Source organism: Carassius carassius, chromosome 16 (assembly GCF_963082965.1).
Source record: "Carassius carassius chromosome 16, fCarCar2.1, whole genome shotgun sequence".
Classification (NCBI taxonomy): Eukaryota; Metazoa; Chordata; class Actinopteri; order Cypriniformes; family Cyprinidae; genus Carassius; species Carassius carassius.
The window spans coordinates 18,351,601-18,372,794 of NC_081770.1; the positions used below are offsets into that span (position 1 = coordinate 18,351,601).

General features: G+C 35.6%; 1 protein-coding gene across 1 annotated transcript in view; it reads right to left on the bottom strand.

Moving 5' to 3' along the window:
• Positions 1 to 2,243: 2,243 nt before the first annotated feature.
• eps15l1a (epidermal growth factor receptor pathway substrate 15-like 1a) overlaps positions 2,244 to 21,194 on the bottom strand; it is a 41,127-nt gene continuing 22,176 nt past the window's right edge. Inside the window, exons 15-25 of the mRNA XM_059569369.1 lie at positions 20,519 to 20,680; positions 20,242 to 20,439; positions 19,885 to 20,049; positions 18,243 to 18,348; positions 17,967 to 18,017; positions 15,963 to 16,099; positions 15,819 to 15,879; positions 14,536 to 14,618; positions 14,257 to 14,347; positions 9,505 to 9,710; positions 2,244 to 2,418 (exon numbers count right to left, since the gene is read on the bottom strand). Of these exons, the coding sequence (XP_059425352.1) occupies positions 2,272 to 2,418; positions 9,505 to 9,710; positions 14,257 to 14,347; positions 14,536 to 14,618; positions 15,819 to 15,879; positions 15,963 to 16,099; positions 17,967 to 18,017; positions 18,243 to 18,348; positions 19,885 to 20,049; positions 20,242 to 20,439; positions 20,519 to 20,680 (1,407 nt within the window). The 3' untranslated portion in view covers positions 2,244 to 2,271. The remainder of the gene's footprint in view (positions 2,419 to 9,504; positions 9,711 to 14,256; positions 14,348 to 14,535; positions 14,619 to 15,818; positions 15,880 to 15,962; positions 16,100 to 17,966; positions 18,018 to 18,242; positions 18,349 to 19,884; positions 20,050 to 20,241; positions 20,440 to 20,518; positions 20,681 to 21,194) is intronic.

The window sequence follows — 21,194 nt, forward strand, 5'->3', positions numbered from 1 at the left end:
CCAGTCCTAAAGACGATCAGTTTTATTAAAACGCTCAACTGAATGAAGATTAGTGTAGCACTGCAATCACATAAATTCATGTGATTCAAGAACCAAAGCATGAGTTTCAGTGTGAGCTAGGCTCCATCTAATACATTTTACACATTTTAAATAAGTAACACTGTTTAGTGTGACACTAACAAGACCAAAAAGTGTCGAGCAGCTATTTGAGGTCAAAACGATACAAGCTGATTGGAAGCAAAGAAAAAAAGAGGAACAATCTAAAAAGAAAATGACAAAGATGACGTATTTGACATTTAGCAGTGTACTTGGATGTGCCACAGTTGTTCGTCTTAACATACACAACATTTGTGTCCACAGCGTTGGAGTTAAATTTTACCTGTAATAACTGACCACAACAGCTATTCGAATGATCCGAGGTCGGATGAGTGAATACAGATCATGGACAAAAATTGTTAACAGTACCAGAAAAACCATCTACTGTTAAAAAAAAACTGCAGAAGGTACTTAACGTAGTACGATAATTAAATCATACAAAAACAGGTTTGAAATGTGCCAGGAAGTACCATCACTAAAATGTTCAACTCAAATTGAATACGGACTAAAAATCAGGGCTAAGCAAACAATAAATGTTAACAGCAATCGCCTGTTTTTAAAAAGCATCTACTGCGCCTGAATTCACAAACTTCACGTTGCCACGTAGTTTTTTTTAAGGCTAAACTGATTGTGCTTCCAGTGACCAACAGGTGTTTAGTAGTCCCGACTCAGTTTAACATTTAACAAATTAAATCTGTTCTGCAGATATTTGCCTTGAAAATAACTAAAATTGCGAATGAAATTCCATCCGAGCCCATTTACGGAATCAAATAAAAGCGAAATTACTAAATAGCACAACTGCAAGATTGCACTTTCAGGCCAACTGATTATACAGATACAAAATTAGTAACAAATTAAAGACGAAAATTGAAATGGTAAACAATTTACATATTTATTAATTCCCTCATGTAGGCGCTTGTTTTCGTTTAAGCAAACAAATTTTATACCACAGTGCAGAACTCAACAATAAGGCTGGCTCAAAAGATAACCAATATTTTCTCTGTCACTGAAAATCTCAAGATTTGTGCAAGACTGATGTACAAGATTTGTTGATCTTGTACATCAATCCACTGTGAACGGCTGACAGAACAATCGACAGATAGAATGAACGAATGAACAAATGAATGAAAGATAGAACAAACAATAAAAAAACAAACGACAATGAACAAAAATAACAAGCGATAGCTATAACAAAAGAACAAACAAATGAATGAACGAATGATAGATACATGATAACAATAGACAAAATAACAACAAACAATAGACAGAATGAAAGATAGTTTTAAAAAATTAAATAAATAAAAATAAAAAACAATAAATTATCAATATGAGAGAAAATGTTTAAGGAAAATATTTCTAGCAAATAAAATGGGGCCAGGAAAACCATCCTTACTGTTGAGTCCTGCAGTGGGGTCAACCAGCTAAACCTTTTAACATGGGAAAAACTCAAGAATCAAATAAATCAGTGCAGTTGTAGAAGCTTTGCTTAACCTTCTTCTCTGAACAGTACTGTGAAATAAAACAAAAAAAAGTTCACTTCTGAATCAAACAGCTCTTTAAAACAACACTTCCAGAACCAGACTGCCATTCGTTCATCTTTACGTCACGTCAAGAGCTCCCTACAGACGTTTAGTCTACAGGCGCTGCTGTAATTCCAGTGTGTACCATACTGACTACAGCCGGAGCAAGTAAAAGTTATTATTTAGTAGATGCTCTTTATCCAAATTGACTTACAGTACGCTTACAGCAATTGAATTCAGGAAGAAACCTGTAATTAAGTGTCTTGGACAAGGGCTCAAGGGAGGGAGTGTAGTGTCGGCAATTCAAGTTTCTAGTTTGACCCTAGCTGGGATCTAAACGCAACTTTCTTAGCAGTTTCTCAGTCCCCTTTTTCCCAACCAGTGGAAATAATGATCTGCAGAGACCGATATTGGTCTTCAAATGTCCATGGCTCTGTTGATCTGTTGCACATTTAGACATACAAATACACTTTAAATAAACAATATAGTCCATCTGAGAGGTTAATGCAGTGCATGTGAAGTGAATTAGCTGATTTACAAACCATAGGCTGCCCTCCTGCACATGAACACAAAAGGACAGAGGCTTAACAGTCTTGCATGTATTTTATCTTGGTCCATCGCAGTGTACAGAAGGGTGGATCTGAGGAGAAGGTGGTCAGGCGTTGGACATCTCGGCCTTGCTGAGAGCGATGGCCAGCTCCAGGTCTTCCTGCTCCTGCTGGCGGAGTCTCTTCAGCCGCTCTCGTTCTGCTCTCTCGCTTTCCCGCTTCGCCCACTCCATCTGCTGGGCTTCATTCCCAAACTGGGCCGGAAAAACAGGAACACGCCACGTTAAGAGCCATTTGTCCCAAATTGGGGATTGCACAATGGTGTGAATCACTGTGGTCAAGCTGTGGACTGAACTGATCGCTACAACACTTTGCTTTAAAAATCATATTTAAATGTACTAAAATGATAGACATACACATATTTGCATGTACATACAGCTACACAATTAATAAATCTTTGCCACATTTTAACAAAAAAAGGCATCAAAAACATTACGTATGTCAATTCTGTGCCACTAGCGGCATGTTGAAATAACCAATATAGTGAGTGTCTGTATTTCCAAATAATGAAGACCATTTGAAACTTTAGATTTTTTTTTTAAACTGTTCAGTGCTGGTAACAATACCAAAATAAATTTTCTCAACATCAACTAACGAGAGATTGAACATTAAATGAAATCAGATGAACCCTTGTGTTGTGTTCTGGTTATTTTGACCCTTTTCCCCAAAACTCCTAGTTAAAATTTATCAAACTGCTCACACAGTACATAACAAAAAATCTTTTTTTTACTTTTTGGTGATTTTTTTATTTTTTTTTTTGCAAAAATTACTGGCCTACAACAAATTGCATAGAAATTTCTCATGCGAAATTATTACCAAATATTGGATGCAATCGTTACCAAGTTTTCTTTCAATTAGCACAGGTTTTGTATTTATTTTTTGGATGTGACTGATCATAGGCAATGTTTATCCCTTGTGCAGTCTTCGGTCACATCTGACCAGAGAATTTTACATTTTGAATTTTTACAAATCATAGCTTCACCAGAATGGTACGAAACTTGGTCGTAAAAAATTACAGACCATAGGAAATTAATGGGAAAATTTTATTGTGTACACAATCTACAAATCCCCACTATGCAGAGGAAAATGTAATTATACATATATATACTCAAATTAATTAGAATGGCTATAACCATATAGCCAAAATGAGTCAGAAGACTGAAATAAGAGGTAAAAATCAGATCAGACCTAGAAGTATTAAGCTCTGATAAAGCATTCCAGATCATTTTTGTTACATTTTAATATAATTTTTGTTTTGTATAACAAAATGCTTTCTGTGTTTGTTTGAACGTAGTAATAATAATGCAAAAACCTACACTTCAAATCAACATTTAAAACAACAAAAAATATAAACCTTGGCAAAAAGTAGTCTTTGACAATGCCTTTATATACACATTTAAATCCACAACCTAATAAAAGTTAACAATTATGTATTAAAAGCATCTAGGGAATTCACAAGCCTCTCTATAGTGTCATATACAGGAACCTAGTTGTTACACTGTGAAATTAAAGGTTTTTCTCTTTTTTTGCTTTTACTAGGAGGTGCTATTCTGCCTTCAAATATTGGATTTGAAAGGCCTAGGGCCCTATTCTAATGATCTAAATGTAAAGTGTAAAGCGCATGGCACAGGTGCACTCAGGGCGTGTCCAAATCCACTTTTGCTATTTTAACGACGGAAAAACGGTTGGCGCGCCCGGGCGCATGGTCCAAACGGGTTGTCCCTATTCTCATAATGAGTAATGGGTGTTTTTTGGGCGTAACGTGAAATAAACCAATCAGAGTCTCATCTTCCATTCCCTTTAAGAGCCAGTTGCACTCGTGCCATGACGGATTTGCTATTTACACGGCGGAATTTGGAAAGCGCAAAGACAGAACGCGTCTCTCCTGGACGAAAGGAAGCTGCTCGTGTGTGAGCAAATAGATAGCCTAATTCTGATACATGCGATGACTATCCATAATGACTTATGCATTGCAATCCTTTAATTTTTAATATTTGGCATGTTTGTGTGCTGCTGTGCGTCCCTGTGCTCAATAAGCAGCGTGTACGCTCTTTAAATAACAAAGAAAAAACATTGCGCCGGACTTCAGACCAGGTTTGAGTTGGTCTATGGCGCAGTCTATTTTCAGCTCCTTAAAATAGCAATGCTCTATTACACCTCTTTTTTAAACCAGCAGGCCCATGGGCGCAAAAATGAGCACAAATGCATTTGCTAATTAAACGACGTGGCACTAGACGGGAAAATGCGAACGGCGCTGGACTGAAACTAGCAAACACACTTGCGCTGTGCCTTGCGTCGCATTGCGCTGTGTGTATTATAGGGCCCCTAGTCTTTGTTTTAATCTGAAACACTGCAATAATTGAAAAATTATTGCAAAAAATTTAAAAATGAAAAAAAAAATGTGTGTACTATTTTTAATGGGTAAAATTGATCATAATTATTGCATAAATATGAATTAGTACCACAAAATTATCTCAAAATACAAAAGATAAAATAAAAAATATTATTGAACAAAAATATATTAGACTGATTTTACTGAAGAAAAAAAAAAAATTAATTCCAGGTGTGCAGTCACTTTTGTTTGCAAAGACATGAGTGTGACTCCCAAATGAGGCATGCCTAAGGGGTATATGAGCTTTTACGCCTTCGTTTTTGAGTGAACACTGCCAAATTTGTCTAGAAAGCGTTTTCACTCAATCTCACTTAAATGAATCCTACAATAAATCTGCTCTAAAAAAATTTGTGCTAATTGAAAGACACAAGATGACAAAAACATTGAATCCAAGATTTGGTGATTATACAGCATAATCAAAAATTTACAAGACATTTTTAAAACACCGGCCATTTTTAAATGGGGGCACCAAATTAAAGGATTTTCAGCACAGCACAAAGGTTAAAAGTGTATAGATTGATCTTGTACGTGCCATGAACATTTTCTGTCAAATTATTCAGTGACCTTCATTTGTGATTGTAAAATGGCAAAAGAAAAGAAAGATTCACAACATTTTCAGACAGATCTTACCTTAATTTGCTCAGTTCCTGCAAGAGAGGAATGGATTACAAAAAAAAAAAAAAAAAGAGATTTACACCAATCTACCACCCAACCACACACCGAACTTGCACACAAATGCTGATTGGACAACAATAGACCACTACCACTGATGACACATGATGGACCTTTTTAATCGGTCGTAATAGCGAATGATGTCATAGACAGGAAAATGAACATGCATTGATCTCGTGCAGCAAGATATGACAGAAGGAAAAGACATTACAAAGCATTTTCAATTGAGAGCTTCTAATCGTGTACAGTGATATATAAGTGTAATATATGCGACATAACATGCACACTAAGATGACTACAGGTGAATGAGAGTACTGCTGAACCACCCTGAATGCCTCAAAAAAATCTGAACTTAAATGTTTTTATTTTTCATTTCTTTAATATCACGTGCATCAACTACAACTACAACTTAATTGTAGTATGTTTTAAATAAACAGTTTAATACAAAAAAATTACAAAAAATGTAAAACTTACATTATCGAAAACAAATAATATTCCAGATGAATCTGTTAAGAAGTTTAATTTTTTGCAGCCGTTATCTTTGTAATAATCCATCTTAATCATTATTTTTTGAAGATACAAAGTTATAATACCATTGTAATATATTTCATTCTAAACGATGCAATTATAATTCTTCCATTGACTTTTTGGTCACATAACAAATCAGAAATGGTTTAGCAGGTCTATTGCACATAAGTCACGCATAGCAATACTAAAACTGGAGGCAGGACAGATGAAGAAGATGCTACGTCAAACATTGTGGCTCTAGGATCAAGCAGATTTACAATATAGAGCGCAGAGTGATCCCATGCAGAGAAAAACAACAGCCTGAGAGCTGAGTAGTGATACTGACACTTCCCGCGTCAAACGATCACCCCAATCGACTTCGAAACAGGACCTCGCAGCCATTTTTCTGAATACTTTGACTTCAGTTCTAGTCCTTTAGTAAACAAGTTTACTAAACCTTCAGAACGATTTCAAACATGAGGATCAAAGTTTAAGTGAGCTGGAAAAAAAACATTGTTTGAGATAAGATCATGATGATGATTATACTTGTTTCTCTACCTTGTGGAAGAGTGACCACATGGTAGGGCTGGGCGGTATATCGAGTTTGTACGTTTGTATTTTTTAAATAAGTGATACGATATGAGGCAATACCATTTATATCGATATACAGTTGTTTGACACGAGCGCATTTGAAAATATAGTCGAGGACACAGACTGATCTGCCGCCGAGAAAGTGCATAATCCAGTTTGTTCTAAACATGTAACAAGCTTTATATTAAGGGCTTTAAAAACTGGTAAGACACAATATCGTTTATAGTTTCGGGGTAATCAAAATAACCTAACAACTCTTTTGTTCTCATTTATTTTCATTTTTAGTTTAGTGAATTTAACTTCCGCTTTAAAAGCCAAATTTGTGCATTTAGGTTTCAATGTTACAAAGTTAGGAGGAAATGTGATTTTAACCCTTTTTTGCACATAGTATAAAAGGCTTACATGGTTACATTCACTTTCATAGCCTTTAATATATATTGTTTTTTGGACATTGGGCACTAAGTGAAACATATATATATTAAAAACTGATTTTTAAAAATCCAAACACAAAAACGAAAATACTGAGATATATACCGTATATCGCAAATCAGACAAAAAATTACAGAGATATTAACTTTTTGCCCATATCGCCCAGTCCTACTACACAGTGCTTCCCAAACTTCTTGACCTGATGGCTGATAAGAGAATGGTAAGAACCAGAGCTAGTTTAGAAAGAGTCCATAACAAGGATGAATTGTTGATGAAAGAAAGAACGAACAAAAGCACTTTTAGGTTCGTTTAACAAGGGTTATTCTATAAAACTGACGTTTTTGAGTGAACGAACATTGGGATGTTTCTGAAACTTGTGTTTCTTGTCATTGCAATCAAATGATTCATGCTGCAGAATTATAAGGTGCGAATATTGATATTATCAAATTTGATTATACAAAAAAAAGTTTAAGCAAACAAACTTTCAAAATACAACGTACATCTTTGCAGACAATGTGGCTAAATTACTGACAAAAGACACATTGGTTAAAAAATTTGTTCAAATGAACAACAGTTGAGATGAAAATACTGATATTACGAATTTTAATTATACTAGAAACACTGATGTTTTTAAGTAAAAAAAAAAAAATCGAGATGCAAGAAAATTTACATTTCATTTTGGAAAATATCAGACGGTCCAGCTTTATGGACAATAAGGTGAAAATATACATATTAGACATTTTGGTTAAACAAACACAGATGTTTGTTTAAAAAAAAAAAACCTAGCTAGATTTGAGATGGAAATTCTGATATTATGATATATACTACAAACACGGATGTTTAAGCAAAAAAAAAATTTGGGATGCAAGCAAATGTATAGGGTCTTTCGCACCGCAGAAACCTTTTCATAGTACCAGAACTAACTGTGGAAATACACACTTTTGGGCATTTTTAGTACCGGACTGCCTTTTTCGAGAACCAAATCAGGGTTTAACCAGCACAACTGGTACTAACCGTGATGTAAGTAGACACTGATTGGCCAGAAGCATTCGAAAACACCCTCACCTGCCTTGATTTAAAACACAGTGTAAACATACTGTAAACATTGTGTCAACTTTTTTTGCAAGTAGGATGAACAGCGATAGATGGACGGATGCTGAAGTGCAGGCACTTGTAGCAAATGTAGCACTGCCAGTTGTCGTTGGAGATTCTTAATCCTCCTTTCCGTTCCTTCAATCGCTTTAAGTATACGTCGAAATTCCATGTCCATTATTGTGAAACCCACGAGACACAACAAAAACACAGCTCCAATCACAGCGTCCTCCATCCTCCTGTTATTAACGTTGTTCTTCTTTGTTAACGTTGTTAAAAGTCGCGCACAAATGCCATGATGCTGTCGACCGACTTACGTAAAGTCCTAGTACACACTGTCAGTGTGAATGCAACCCTTTAAATGGTACTGGGAAATAGTTCGAGCAAAATCTTCCCAGTACTTAAGTAATGTACATTTCGTTCTGGAACTAAAGCGGTGCAAAAGGCCCTTATGTTTCTCTTAGGAGCCAAGCAGATGGTTAATTTTCCAGACAAAGGGACAATACTGACATCAGACAAAATCAATAACACAAAAGACTGAAGTCTTGTTCAAGCTAACAAACTTTTGTGTTAAAAAATTGACATTTCTTGTCACAGACCAATCAGAAGGCCCACACTCTTGTCCACATAGTGAAAATTACTGACATAGAGCACACTGATTAAACTTTAAACACTGATGTTTTGTTTGAGTGAACAATTTTTTGTGATGCTGACGAAAACTATTTCTTTTAGGAGTCAGATTGTCTACTTTGCAAACGATTAAGCAAAATACTGACATAACATACATTTAAGCATTAACACCAACATTTTACGATAACGAACTTCTGGGTTGCGAGAAAACTTGTGTTTGCATTAGATAAGCAAAAATACTGATTATTTTGCACATTTTAACGCTGAACACATTTACAAGTAATTATCATCTGATAATTTGCTTTATGATCTCTAACCTTGTTATGCACAGGTTTTTCAAAATACTACATCTTTACCACCAAATTAAAATTAGCATAAACTACACAGTAACTTGTCTTGATTTGAAGTACATTCAAACCAGGATCTTACTTTGTCTGCTTTTGAATTACAATTGCAGCCTGAATAGTGTTTCTTTGAAAAACAAGACATTTGCATAAAAGCTAACAAAAAAAGTCCCAGAAGAACAGCAAGAAGCCACATTAGCTTAGCCGAGAGCGCTTGGTATTACCATGTGCAACCGCTCCTCTTCCCACAAGCCCATGCAAATGCTGAGCAAAACGACAGATGACATCATAGCCATGTGCACCACAAACAACTGTATTTGAGTCACTGAAAGAGATAGAGATGATGTCTGGCTGCTTGATTAGGGCTTATTATCCAGAATACTGTGCGTTGGTGAGTTAATCACAGATAGATGGACTGCAGACATGAAGGAAAATAAATGAGTAGCCGGCACAAGGCGACAGACTGAGCGATACAGAAGCCAATGGTGCGGTCTGCTCTAGGAAACCTCACTGATGATCGCTAGAAAGCACTTTTTTTTTGGTTTGTTGGTTGGTTTTTATTTCGATTTTGGAAAGAAACAAGTGGACCGGACAAGAGAAGAGTATCACTTAGCTCAACTTACAGAGCTGAAGTCTGCAAAACCCAATGAAGAGTCTTTAGAGGCTTTACTTGAGGCAGATGGAGCAAATGGGTCTTTGCCACTAAACGGGTCTCCCACCCCCTTTTTACTCTGAAATGGATCAGCTGGGTCGGCACTGAAGGGCTGGAAAGGATCACTCGTCTTGGTCGAATCGGCGGATCCAGGCACGTTTACTGGAGTACTTTTACCTGTTGAAAAACAGCAGTATTCATTTTGAGTGTCTAAGCCAACATTTTTGTTTCATTATGGTTAAGCTAAATGACAATACATTGGCCCTGTATAACTTTATAATAAGTAATAAATTCTAACTGCTTTACTTACATAATAATAATAGAAAACATATAGCGGTATTTCACTAAAAAAAAACTTATTTATGAGGTTTGAACTTAAATAACCTAAACCAAAAGTATAATCATATAATCTATAAATGTGTGATGATTTTCAGACATAGTAACATTTAAAAAAGCCTAATTAATATTACAATATATACCACTTATATTTTTTTTACTTTAATCTGGAACGCATTTAATCAAAAGTGGCAGTAAAGACATTTATAATGTTACAAAATATTTCAAATAAATCTTATTCTTTTGAACTTGTTCCCCTCCACATGTCACTTTTTGGCGTAACCTACTCTAAACTCTCACCCTCCTGGCTATCTGCTATTGTTTCATCTTCGCTTCCGTCTCCTGAACAGTTATTTTTGCTGGATGTTAACAGAGCTATTGATACTTTCTGCTCCACTCTTATGTTTTGTTTAGACACTGTCTGCACCTTATCTTCTATGCCAGCTTGTATTAACTCCTCTGCCCCTTGGATATCTGATGCTCTCTGTGAGCATCGTTCTAAACTCAGAGCTGCAGAGAGTATGGAGCAAATCACAAAATCCTACTGACCTTAATATATATCGACCACTCCTCTCTTCATTCTCTGCTGATGTCTCCACTGCTAAAAAGACATACTATCACAACGAAATTAACAGTTCGCCTAACTCTCACATGCTCTTTAAATCATTTTTCTCCATCCGTTGTCTTCCTCCTCCACCTCCATCAACTCTAACAACTGACGACTTTGCTACATTCTTCATTAATAAAATGTCAAACCTCAGTGCACAATCTGCCACACCACAAACTGTCAAAAACATCTTACAGCAAACACTCGTTTTCATCCTTCTCTCCACTCTCTGGGGCAGAAGTCTCTAAACTCATCCTTTCCAATCATCGTACTACTTGTCCGCTTGATCCTATTCCATCTCATCTCCTTCCAGCCATTTCTCCTGCAGCTGTACCTGGACTCATGCACAACATTAACAAATCCCTTCACACTGGTGTTTTTCCCTAAACATGTAAACAGGCTCATATAACCTAACTTCTTAAGAAACCTGCTCTTAACCCAACTCTTTAAGAGAACTAAAGACCAGTTTCCCTTCAACCTTTCATTGCAAAAACACTTGAACAAGCTGTGTTCTAACAAATCTATGCCTTTCTCACACAGAACAACCTCCTGGACAGCAACCAATCTGGCTTCAGAAGTGGACATTTGACAGAGACTGCCTTGCTCTCAGTTGTTAAAGCCCTGAGACTGGCAAGAATCTGCTTTTGATACTGCTTTTGATACTGTGAACCACCATTTTCTCCTGTCAAACCTATTAAAAAATGGCATCTCAAGAACCGCACTTCAGTGGTTTGAGTCTTACCTCTTAGATAGGTCCTTCAAGGCAAGTCGCAACATATAACTACTGGGGTGCCTCAGGGGTCAGTTCTTGGACCACTTCTCTTTTCTGTCTAGATGGCATCATTAGGTTCTGTCATTCAGAAAAATGGCTTTTCATATCACTGCTATGCTCATGACACTCAGCTCTACCTCTCATTCCATCCTGGTGTTCCGACGATAGCTCACATCTCAGCTTATCTAACAGACATTTCTTGTAGGATAACGGACCATAACATTCAACTCAACCTGGCTTAGACAGAACTGCTTGTGGTTTCAACCAACCCGTCATTTCATCACAATTTCATCAACCAGTTAGGCTTATCCACCATAACTTCTTCAAAAACAGCTAGAAACCTTGGAGTTGTGATTGATGATTAGCTGAATTTCTCAGAACACAGAACTGCCCAGTCCTGCAGATTTGCTTTATACAACATCAAGAAGATCAGACCCTTTCTTTCAGAACATGCTTCACAACTCCTTGTTCAAGCTCTTGTTCTGTCCAGGCTGGACTATTGCAATGCGCTCTTGGCAGGTCTTCCAGCCACTTCTATCAAACCCAAAAAAAGTTAATCCAAAATGGCACTGCAAGATTAATCTTTAATGAGCAGGAAAGGAAGCACCTCTGATGAACACCTCTGTTCATCAATTTGCACCGGCTTCCAGTAGCTGCTTGCATGAAATTCAAGGCACTAATGTTTGCCTACAAAACCACCACTGACTCTACACCCCTTTTCCTAAATTCATTACTTCAGAGTTATGTGCCCTCTAGAAGCTTGTATTCTGCAAGTTAACAACGCATTATTGTGCCACCTCAAAGAGGAATAAAATCATTTTCAAAGACATTTTCATTATCTGTTCCCTCCTGGTGGAATGATCTGCCGAACTCAATCCGAGTCCTTAGCCATCTTCAAAAAACGGCTAAAAACATCTGTTTCATCTTTATTGGACCCTCTAAATCTAGCACTTTTTATTCTATTTAAAGTTTTCTTTACTTATCTATTTATCTTCTTTTATAAAAAAAAAAAAAACACTAGCTTTTAAAAAAATTATTGAACAGCAAATCAGCATATTAAATGATTTCTGAAGGATCATGTGATAGTGAAAACTATAGTAACAACTGTAGAGAATTTAGCTTTGCAACACACATGAATAAATTACATTTTAAAATACATTAGAAAAAAGACATTTTAAAAAACTATTTAAATTGTTATAATATTTCAGAATAAATTAAAAAAAAATAATAATAATAATTCTTACCAACCCCAAACTTTAGAACAATAATGTATTTATATCATAAAACTAAATTAATAATCAAACAATCATAATTTGCACATATCCTTCCGAAGCTCAACCAAAAAACCCACAGAGGTTCAAGCTTGTATGATGCGGTAACTCGGCCTCAATTCAAAACAACACTGAACTTTCCATCTCTTTCTACACACACCCAACAAGAGCACTAAATATGGCTCACCCATTGTTATTGTTTTATAGGAAAGAAGAATCATTGCACAAGCAATTTGCTTAGTATAGAAATTTGTGCAAGAAAAGTATTCACAAACCAGTGAGGACTTTCGGATTAAAAAATGCTTATGCACACTTCTTTTTTTCCCCTCTCTTGCACCATTTGCCGAGAATGGCATTCACTTACTCGTGAGAACTTTATACTGGTTGCTGGTTCCTCTAAAGGTGTTAACCGCATGTTTAATAGGGCTGTTATTTATACCAGACCAGCAATCAGTTTCTTTCTGTCAGTAAACGGAATACTAAACCACAAAAGACTCCACCCTGCTGAGGGAAAGATGTCAAAAACAAGCCATGCTTTTCAATGATACAATACGTTAACAAAAATGAATGATTTTTTTGTTTTACAACAAATTCATTTTAATTTGGGTTTTAAAATTCTAGTCTCCCCAGACAAAACGTATACATTAACTAGCAAAATACTGCATATTTTTAATATTAATAATTGTTATTTTTAATTTTTACTTAATCTGTTAACTTGTTATTGCCTTTACACCTGTAACTGCAAAAAAATAATAATTTACATACTATGGGATACACAGTTTAACTCCACTTAAAATGTTCGAAATGTGTTTTTGAGAGGAGAACAAGAGTAAAACATGAAATAAAGTAAAAAGTTATGGCAGTCAGGCCACACTACCCACTAGAGTGTGTAAACAGACACACACATACAGGAAGTGGGGAGGGGTGTGTAGATCAGCACACGATGCTGGCAGTGCAGGCTAACCGCAGATCATTGAAGCAAGTTAGCTATACCACCATGCGTGCACCGAACAAACCTACTTTTCTAACCTCCACACCAAATTTTAAACCTCGGTTACACCAGGAAAGCACTCCCTTGTTTTCTAGGATAAAAAACATCTTTCTGAAAAAAAAAAAAGAGTGAACTGCACAGATTCACCTTTTCCTCTAACTGCAGAGAGGAAACAGCGCAGGTTTCGTTTTCTCCAAGTGACAAAATCATCTTCCATTCACTATTTTGGAGTTGGATGGAGATATAATACTGTGCCATTGCGCATTAAAAAAAAATGTAAAGCTTAAGCAAACGTATCAAGGTTGTACCTCAATTTCCTGTTGACAACTGATGGAGGAAGTCTTAGATATCATGGATAGTCAGAATTCAGTTTTCTTGAGCTTAATAAAAGACTACAACATGAACGTGCGAGCTGCGGTCAACAACTTGTTCAAAGATGTTTTGCTTTCACTGCTGACAACTAGATAAAAGAGATGTAGTGATGCTACACTTTGAAGATTTGTCTTCTTAAATGTAAGTGTCAAAAATGTAGAGAAAGAACCACCCAAACAACATTCTCCAGGTCTTTAATGTTGGCCGTTTAGATGGCGTGTTTTGACTATGTTTTGTTTATTGCAACAGTTAGCTGTGTAGTTTTAATAATAGTTTACTTTGAAATACTAGCTTAAACACCTTATATGGTTGTATATGAGTTCAAAAGGGTCAATGTTTGTTTTTGGGCCTTAAGATGAAGGTTAAATGCTTACCGCTGGGTGGTTTGGGTCGTGGAGGTATGCTTTTCTTGGGCGGGAGAGCTGGCATGTCTTGTTTTCGGCTGAAGGGGTCGTCTACAAAGCCCTAAATTAAATCGCAGCGGAAAGGAGAAGATGTGGGCCATTATCAGACACAAGGTGCAAACCACGCAAATTTTGAGTGGGACATCAATCAAAACCACATCTTACAAATGTCATGTTGCAAAACCGTGAGAAAGTGAAGTTCCACTCTGCTTAAGATGCAAAAGTAAAATGTGTAAAAGTGTTCACTACCTTTGACATTTGACTGAAGTCTGCAAATCCGCTGTTGTTGCCGAACGAACTGCTTCCGAAGGGGTCCAAAGTGCCAAAGAAATCTGGAAGTGGCAGAGAAAAATTACGAGTATTACAAGTCAAGAAATGGAAAAAAATATGTTAGACATTTTGAAATGTTTAGAGATTATATTGTGAGGGTAATTTTCGTATTAAAATTTACATTTCATATTCTGCTCTCATTTTTCTCTGTCAATATAAGTGGTTAAAAAAATGTATGTTAATGATACTTGATCACAATGGTACTTTAAATAAAAAAATTATTTTATTTAGTTATTTTAAATAATATATAGATCAAGAGTCATTGAGGTTTTTATTTAACCACTTTTACTGACTTTTGATTTCAATTACATTAATAAATTAAGTATCAATACATTTCTTTTAATAAGCTACCAAAAAATTGCCAAATAAATAACTTTAGTTAAATGAAAATAAAAAGCTTTTATTTAAAATAATATTATGGCCAAGGGTTTGTGAATTACTAATGTGACTACTTTTATTGACTTATTTTTTATTTTACTAAACAAAATAATGAATAAATAACCAATAAATCGAATTATCTTTATTTAAAATAATATTATGGTCTACAATCACTAAAGTACTCCGTTGACCACTTTTAATAAATAGATTAAACATTCACAATATTAGTAAGATAAAATCCTGCTGAAGCAATCAAGCAGTATTTTAAATTTTCCATTTAAAAAAGTCAAAACTAAAAATGTAAAGCATCAATTTGCTTTGTTGTCTTTGTGTTGATGTATTTTTGCCTTCAACCCACAGGTTTAAAAAAAAAAAATGTGTTGAGCATTTCCTGGCATCGCCTCAGAATGCTGCATTAACTGTTTACTGAAACAGCAGAGGAATTTCACATCGTTCAGGCAGCCAAAGTGGCTTGTGAGCGGACGTATTGCATGGGAACTCTTTTGACAGCTTCTTCACACGTGTTCTCTTGAACTGCTCTCTGAGTGGCCTTTGGAAAAAAAAGACAAAAGCGTCGCCACTGGGCACAAGGTGTGAAAGTATGATCTTGCTTGAGTTGTGTAATGCACCCTAAGCATGTCCCTCAAGGCGTTTGTGAGGGAAATGAGGCATTTTCAGCTGATACCAGATCAGTTTCAGAGTTTCAAGTTCTGTTGCATGCAGAGATGAAGAAGCTGATCTTTGCATAGCATCTTCAAAGAAAGGGAGTGGCAGAGATGATATGATTCAGCTAAATAAGTGAGAGACACATTCAAACGGCATACCTTGGCCTTTTGGTTTGGGGCTGGTGGAGCTGAAGGGGTCATTACTTGAAAAATTATGATTCTGCAAGACAAAAGAAAAGATATAGATGAGAAACAAGGCAGAGAATAAGGGAACTAATGAGATTTTGTTGGTTTTCTAGGTACCTTTGAGGGAAGTGTGGCACTTTTGCTAAAAGGATCGGCGTTGCTGAAGGGGTCTGGCTTAGAGGGTTTCTTGAAGAAATCTTCAGAAGAGGTCCTAAACGGGTCGGCCTCTTTGAAAGGGTCTCCTCCGAAAGGATCTAAAAGATTTTACAGATTAATGTAACTGTCAAGAGAAATTCTTAAATTTAAATACCATTATTTACATGATATCATGTAGCTATCTTTAACCCAATTTTATGAGAGTTGGGGAACTGAAAACCTTATTTATTACCAAGAGGGAACTGTGCCAAAGTCACTAAACATGACGTTTAAACCACCATGAAGCTTTGGGCAAACTAAAATGAAATATTGCCACACACACACATACACACTAATATATATATAAATATGTGTGTGTGTTTGTGTGTGTGTGTGTGTGTGTGTGTGTGTGTGTGTGTGTGTGTGTGTGTGTATATGTGTGTATGTGTGACCCTGGACTCAAAAACCAGTCTTAAGTGTCAATTTTTTTCTAAATTGAGATTTATACATAATATGAAAGCTGAATAAATAAGCTTTCCATTGATGTATGGTTTGTTTGGATGTGACAATTTTGGCTGAGATAAAACTATTTAAAAATCTGGAATCTGAGGGTGCAAAAATGTCTAAATACTGAGAAAATCGCCTTTAAAATTGTCCAAATTAAGTTCTTAGCAATGCATATCACTAATCAAAAATTACGTTTTGATACATTTACGGTACAAAATGTACTAAATATCTTCATGGAACATAATCTTTACTTACTATCCTAATGATTTTTGGCATAAAAGAAAAATCGATCATTTTGACCCATACAATGGTTTTTTGGCTACTGCTACAATTATACACCAGCGACTTACATGAGTTTTGTGGTCCAGGGTCACATAAATATTATAATATAATATAAAATATAATATAAATATTAGGGGTGTCCCCAGCTAAGGATTTTCATAGTTGAATCAGAATTTTCTAATCTTGCTGATATTCATCTGATAGTCGAATCATATGTTTTGGGGCTGGGGGCAAAATACATTACCAAGAGTCAAGTCAGACATTCGACAATCATAATTACGTTGACAGAGTAACAGAGTGTAACAGAGGCCTTGCAGATACAAACAGGGTAAATAATGTTTATGTTAACAGTTATGTTCATTATGTTATCAGTTGCTCTGATATGGCCACTGAAACTGATTGAGGCCACTCTAGTCAATTCTTGGGTTTATTCCAGCCACAAATGTTTCTGAAGTGGCTCTCTGTGCTGCTTCTGTAAAGATACACGCATACGTCTCCTTTGAATAATCCCACCAAAATCCATTGCCATGACTTATCGCGAGAGGCAAAAGCTTACGTTTCAGTCAACGGCAGTATTTTTTTTCAATACTTTTTATCGACATTTATAAAATAGCGCCAAAGTTTTGCGCATATCTGTAATAGAAACGAGCTTAATGAAGCACTTTACTGCAGCACAATTCAACCAAATACATCTTATACGAGATAAATAATATTATATATAAACCAGCTGAAATGTTCTGAAATCACTTGTACCCTACCTGATAAAAAAAAAAATCCAGTCTCAGCCTGTGTCAGTTTGAGTCTTGATAAAGTTTTAAATCCCTGTCACCAAGATGCTCCTCTATCGGTCACAGATTATGGAAAGTGAAACTTAAATCTATGGGGTGGTTGGATTTATTCACGCATTTATTTGAAGCTTCTTTCTTTTCAGACTCTTATTTACAGCATTATTTTAATAGGCTGTATTTTAACTTATTGGGAGAAAACCAGTAGTTCTTTGTGAAATCAGACATTTGAGCACCCCCATATAGCTAAAATGGCATGACCATTACACCCACAAATATTTTTGGGGGGTCACCCCTACTAAATATAAACTAAATTTACATTTAATTAGTAACAGATGTATTTATTTGATATCTTCAAAGTTCAAAGCTTAACCCTGGAGAGGCGCTTCATGTATTTCGATGGACTGGATACCTGCAACTGTGGAGGTCTGCTTTGAGAACGGGTCATTCTGGAACGGATCGCCTGTAACATAGAAAAGGAAAGAGGGAGATGTGTTTAGTAGCCATTATAAAGGCTTCAAAAGCTGGGCTCCAAAAAAGTGGCACACTAATACCAGTAAACAGGAATTTAAAATTAAACACAATGTTTTTATGCTTAGTATAGCATCCAGATTCATCTCTAAGAAAGGGGGGTATTTAATTTGAGCAGAACAAAATGGAAAGACACAAAAAAAAGTATATGACCTACTTTTGAATGGGTCTGTTTTAAATGGGTCTTCAGACTGGAAGGGGTCTGTGTGCATCTCCTGCTGGGCGCTGTTGAACACAGTGGTTTTCACCTTGAAAGGGTCTTCCTGTAATGGGATTAAACAAACAGTTGTTGACTGTAGATGCTTGCTTTCACACTGATCCGAGGCCTCTTTAATTGATTCTATTATATATAATTCCTGCCCACAGCAAATTTGCTGTTTTATATTCAGATGCAAGAGTATTTTCTTTCTTAAAGACATTGTAGAACTTGTTTTAGATTTGATTATGATAACAGCATAACCTGTTAGCTCTCAACCCAGATGTTTACTAAATGGGCCAACACTATATTTAGGGTCCAGCTGAAAATGTCTAGCTCAAACAAAAAAAGATGGAAAGCAAAAACTCTTCAGAGAAAAAAATTTGAAATAAGAGCCCTGAAGTATAAATTTCAGTCATTTTGTGCCTACAGTTTGCAATTTAAGCCAGCGCTTCAGCTCTTCCAAATAACATTAGAAGCTCTGTTAAAAGTGCTGGGTTTCCAAATTGTACTTTTGCATGCAAGGCATAATTCAGAAAGAAAAGCAAGCAAAGTTCTCCCTCGGAAACCAGAGAATGTCAACAGAAATTCAATTGCAATCACACGAGAGAGCTTCATGATTGATCAGAAATAAATAAGAGACTAATAACTGTGCAACTATGAAACTTAAAATAATCATGAAGACATGTATTCAGTCCGGCCTGTTCCTGTTTTAAGTGAGTGAGTGAGTCTCGAGTCTCGAGCTCCAATGCCGATAAATAACAATAAGTAAATAGCAATAATTCAATATATAACTGTGTGTAATTTTGTTGTATTGCATTAAAAAGGAATGCAAAAAAGTTGTAGCTGTTTTGGTTACCAATGACTTTCACTGTATGAACCAAAAACACTGAGATGTTTCTTAAATCATCTTCTTTTATGTTCCATTGTTTATGCACATGTGTAATAAATTTTACGCTGAATCAAATAAATATTTATTTCTAAAGCTGCAATTTATAATGTCTACTGATACTTTCTCATTTAACACAAAATTAGCTTTAAAAAAATCTTTTGTGGATATATTCAGTCAAATTTATTTTGCAATTAAATACATAAAACAAGATATATATATATATATATATATATATATATAATTTTATTCATGTACAGTAAATATTTACTTGTGCATGATCTGATTTTGATTGACATTTCAACTTTTATGGATATTTTCAGTCAAATTTTTGTGCAATTCATTAATTAAAAAATGTAAATCACATTAATGTATTTATATATTTTTTTTTTGTACATATAATTTTATGTACAGTAAATATTTACTTGTGCATGATCTGATTTTGATTGACATTTCAAGTCATCTATATACATATATATATATTACTATTTTTTTTTTTTTTTTACTTTATTTTTATATATATAGATAGATCGATAGACACAGATAATATAGATATGAAGAGTTCAGATGCAAAAGCTTCTAAGTGCCATCTGAAATGTTCTTCTAAAATGAGCATTTTGATCAGACTCCTGTGTGTTTCTTAAAACTTTCATTAAAACTTTCTCTTTAATGCTAATCAATAGGTTCTTTAAAATACAACACAAAATGTCTCACCACAGCCCCGAAAGCAGCGTTCTCCTTCTCTGGAAAGCCTTCGCTCATGTCGGCCAGGTTAGTCATGCTGCCCCCGTGGGTTCCGTTCAGGGTGCTGCTGTACTGCTCGATGCTCTTACTGATCTCGTGTTGGCTGTCCTGGATCTGGGAGAGTTTGCTCCGAGCCTGCAACATACACATATCAGATCCATCAGTTACATACTCCAATGCTTAGCACATTTTCTTTTCTTTTTTTTCTGGCATTATTAGACAATCCCGTTTCTAATGTCACAAGCAAGCATATTTGCATGAACGCATTTGAAATAAGGACATGTTTAGGTGTTGTCACCCCCTAGTGGCTGGAAAAGAAGGCACAACCTGGTTGATCTCATCCTGTGTGGCTTTGAGGGACTTGATGATGGTTTCTAGCTGAATCCTGCCAGCTTGTAGACTCTGCTCCAGCTGAGCTTCCTCCTGCTGCAGATGGTTCAGGTCAGCCTTGGCCCGGCCCAGCTCTTCCTCTTGGCTCTGCAGGTCTGACTCCTGCGAGTGGATCTGGGACTGCAGGGACGTGATCTGAACAGAAACAGATCAGATGTGTTTAATGTCTATGGTCACTGAGGATCTTGTCATCTCTTGTCTTGTCTTGACTCACCATTTGCGACTCTTCCTGGCACTTCTGCCGTACGTCATTCAGCATGTCTTCCAGCTTGGCCTTCTGCTGGTCCATTTCCTCCAGCCGGTCCTGAGCATCCTGCTTCTGCGCCTCAAGCTCCTGGAGGGTGGACGTCTCTCGGTCCAGATCGTTCTGCAACTCCTGTCAATCAAACCACATTCAGTTCATAAATGAAGCCTACACATAACTTAAAAACAGATACTTTTAAATCAATTCATATGCTAGTAATAATTTTCACATATATTTATAATTAAGAATACTTATAAATACAAATGCAAATATATTTTTACAGAACAATAATACAATATATATATATATATATATATATATATAATAACTCTTTAAATACATTTTATAATGTATACTTTTATATAACAATAGTAAAAATACTAGTTCAATTATATTAAATTAAATTAAATTCCATTAAATTAAATTATTTATAAATGTACTTACTTTTGAATATTAATAACACTAAGAATAATTTATATTTATAATTCAAATAATAATTAAATGTCAATATACTCTATTAAAATACATTTACTCCTAAATATGTTAATAATACTTAAGAATATTAATATATTTATCTTAGAATATAATAAAAATAAACTACAAGTATATTATGTTCATATTTTCTGTTTTATACTAAAATACTAAA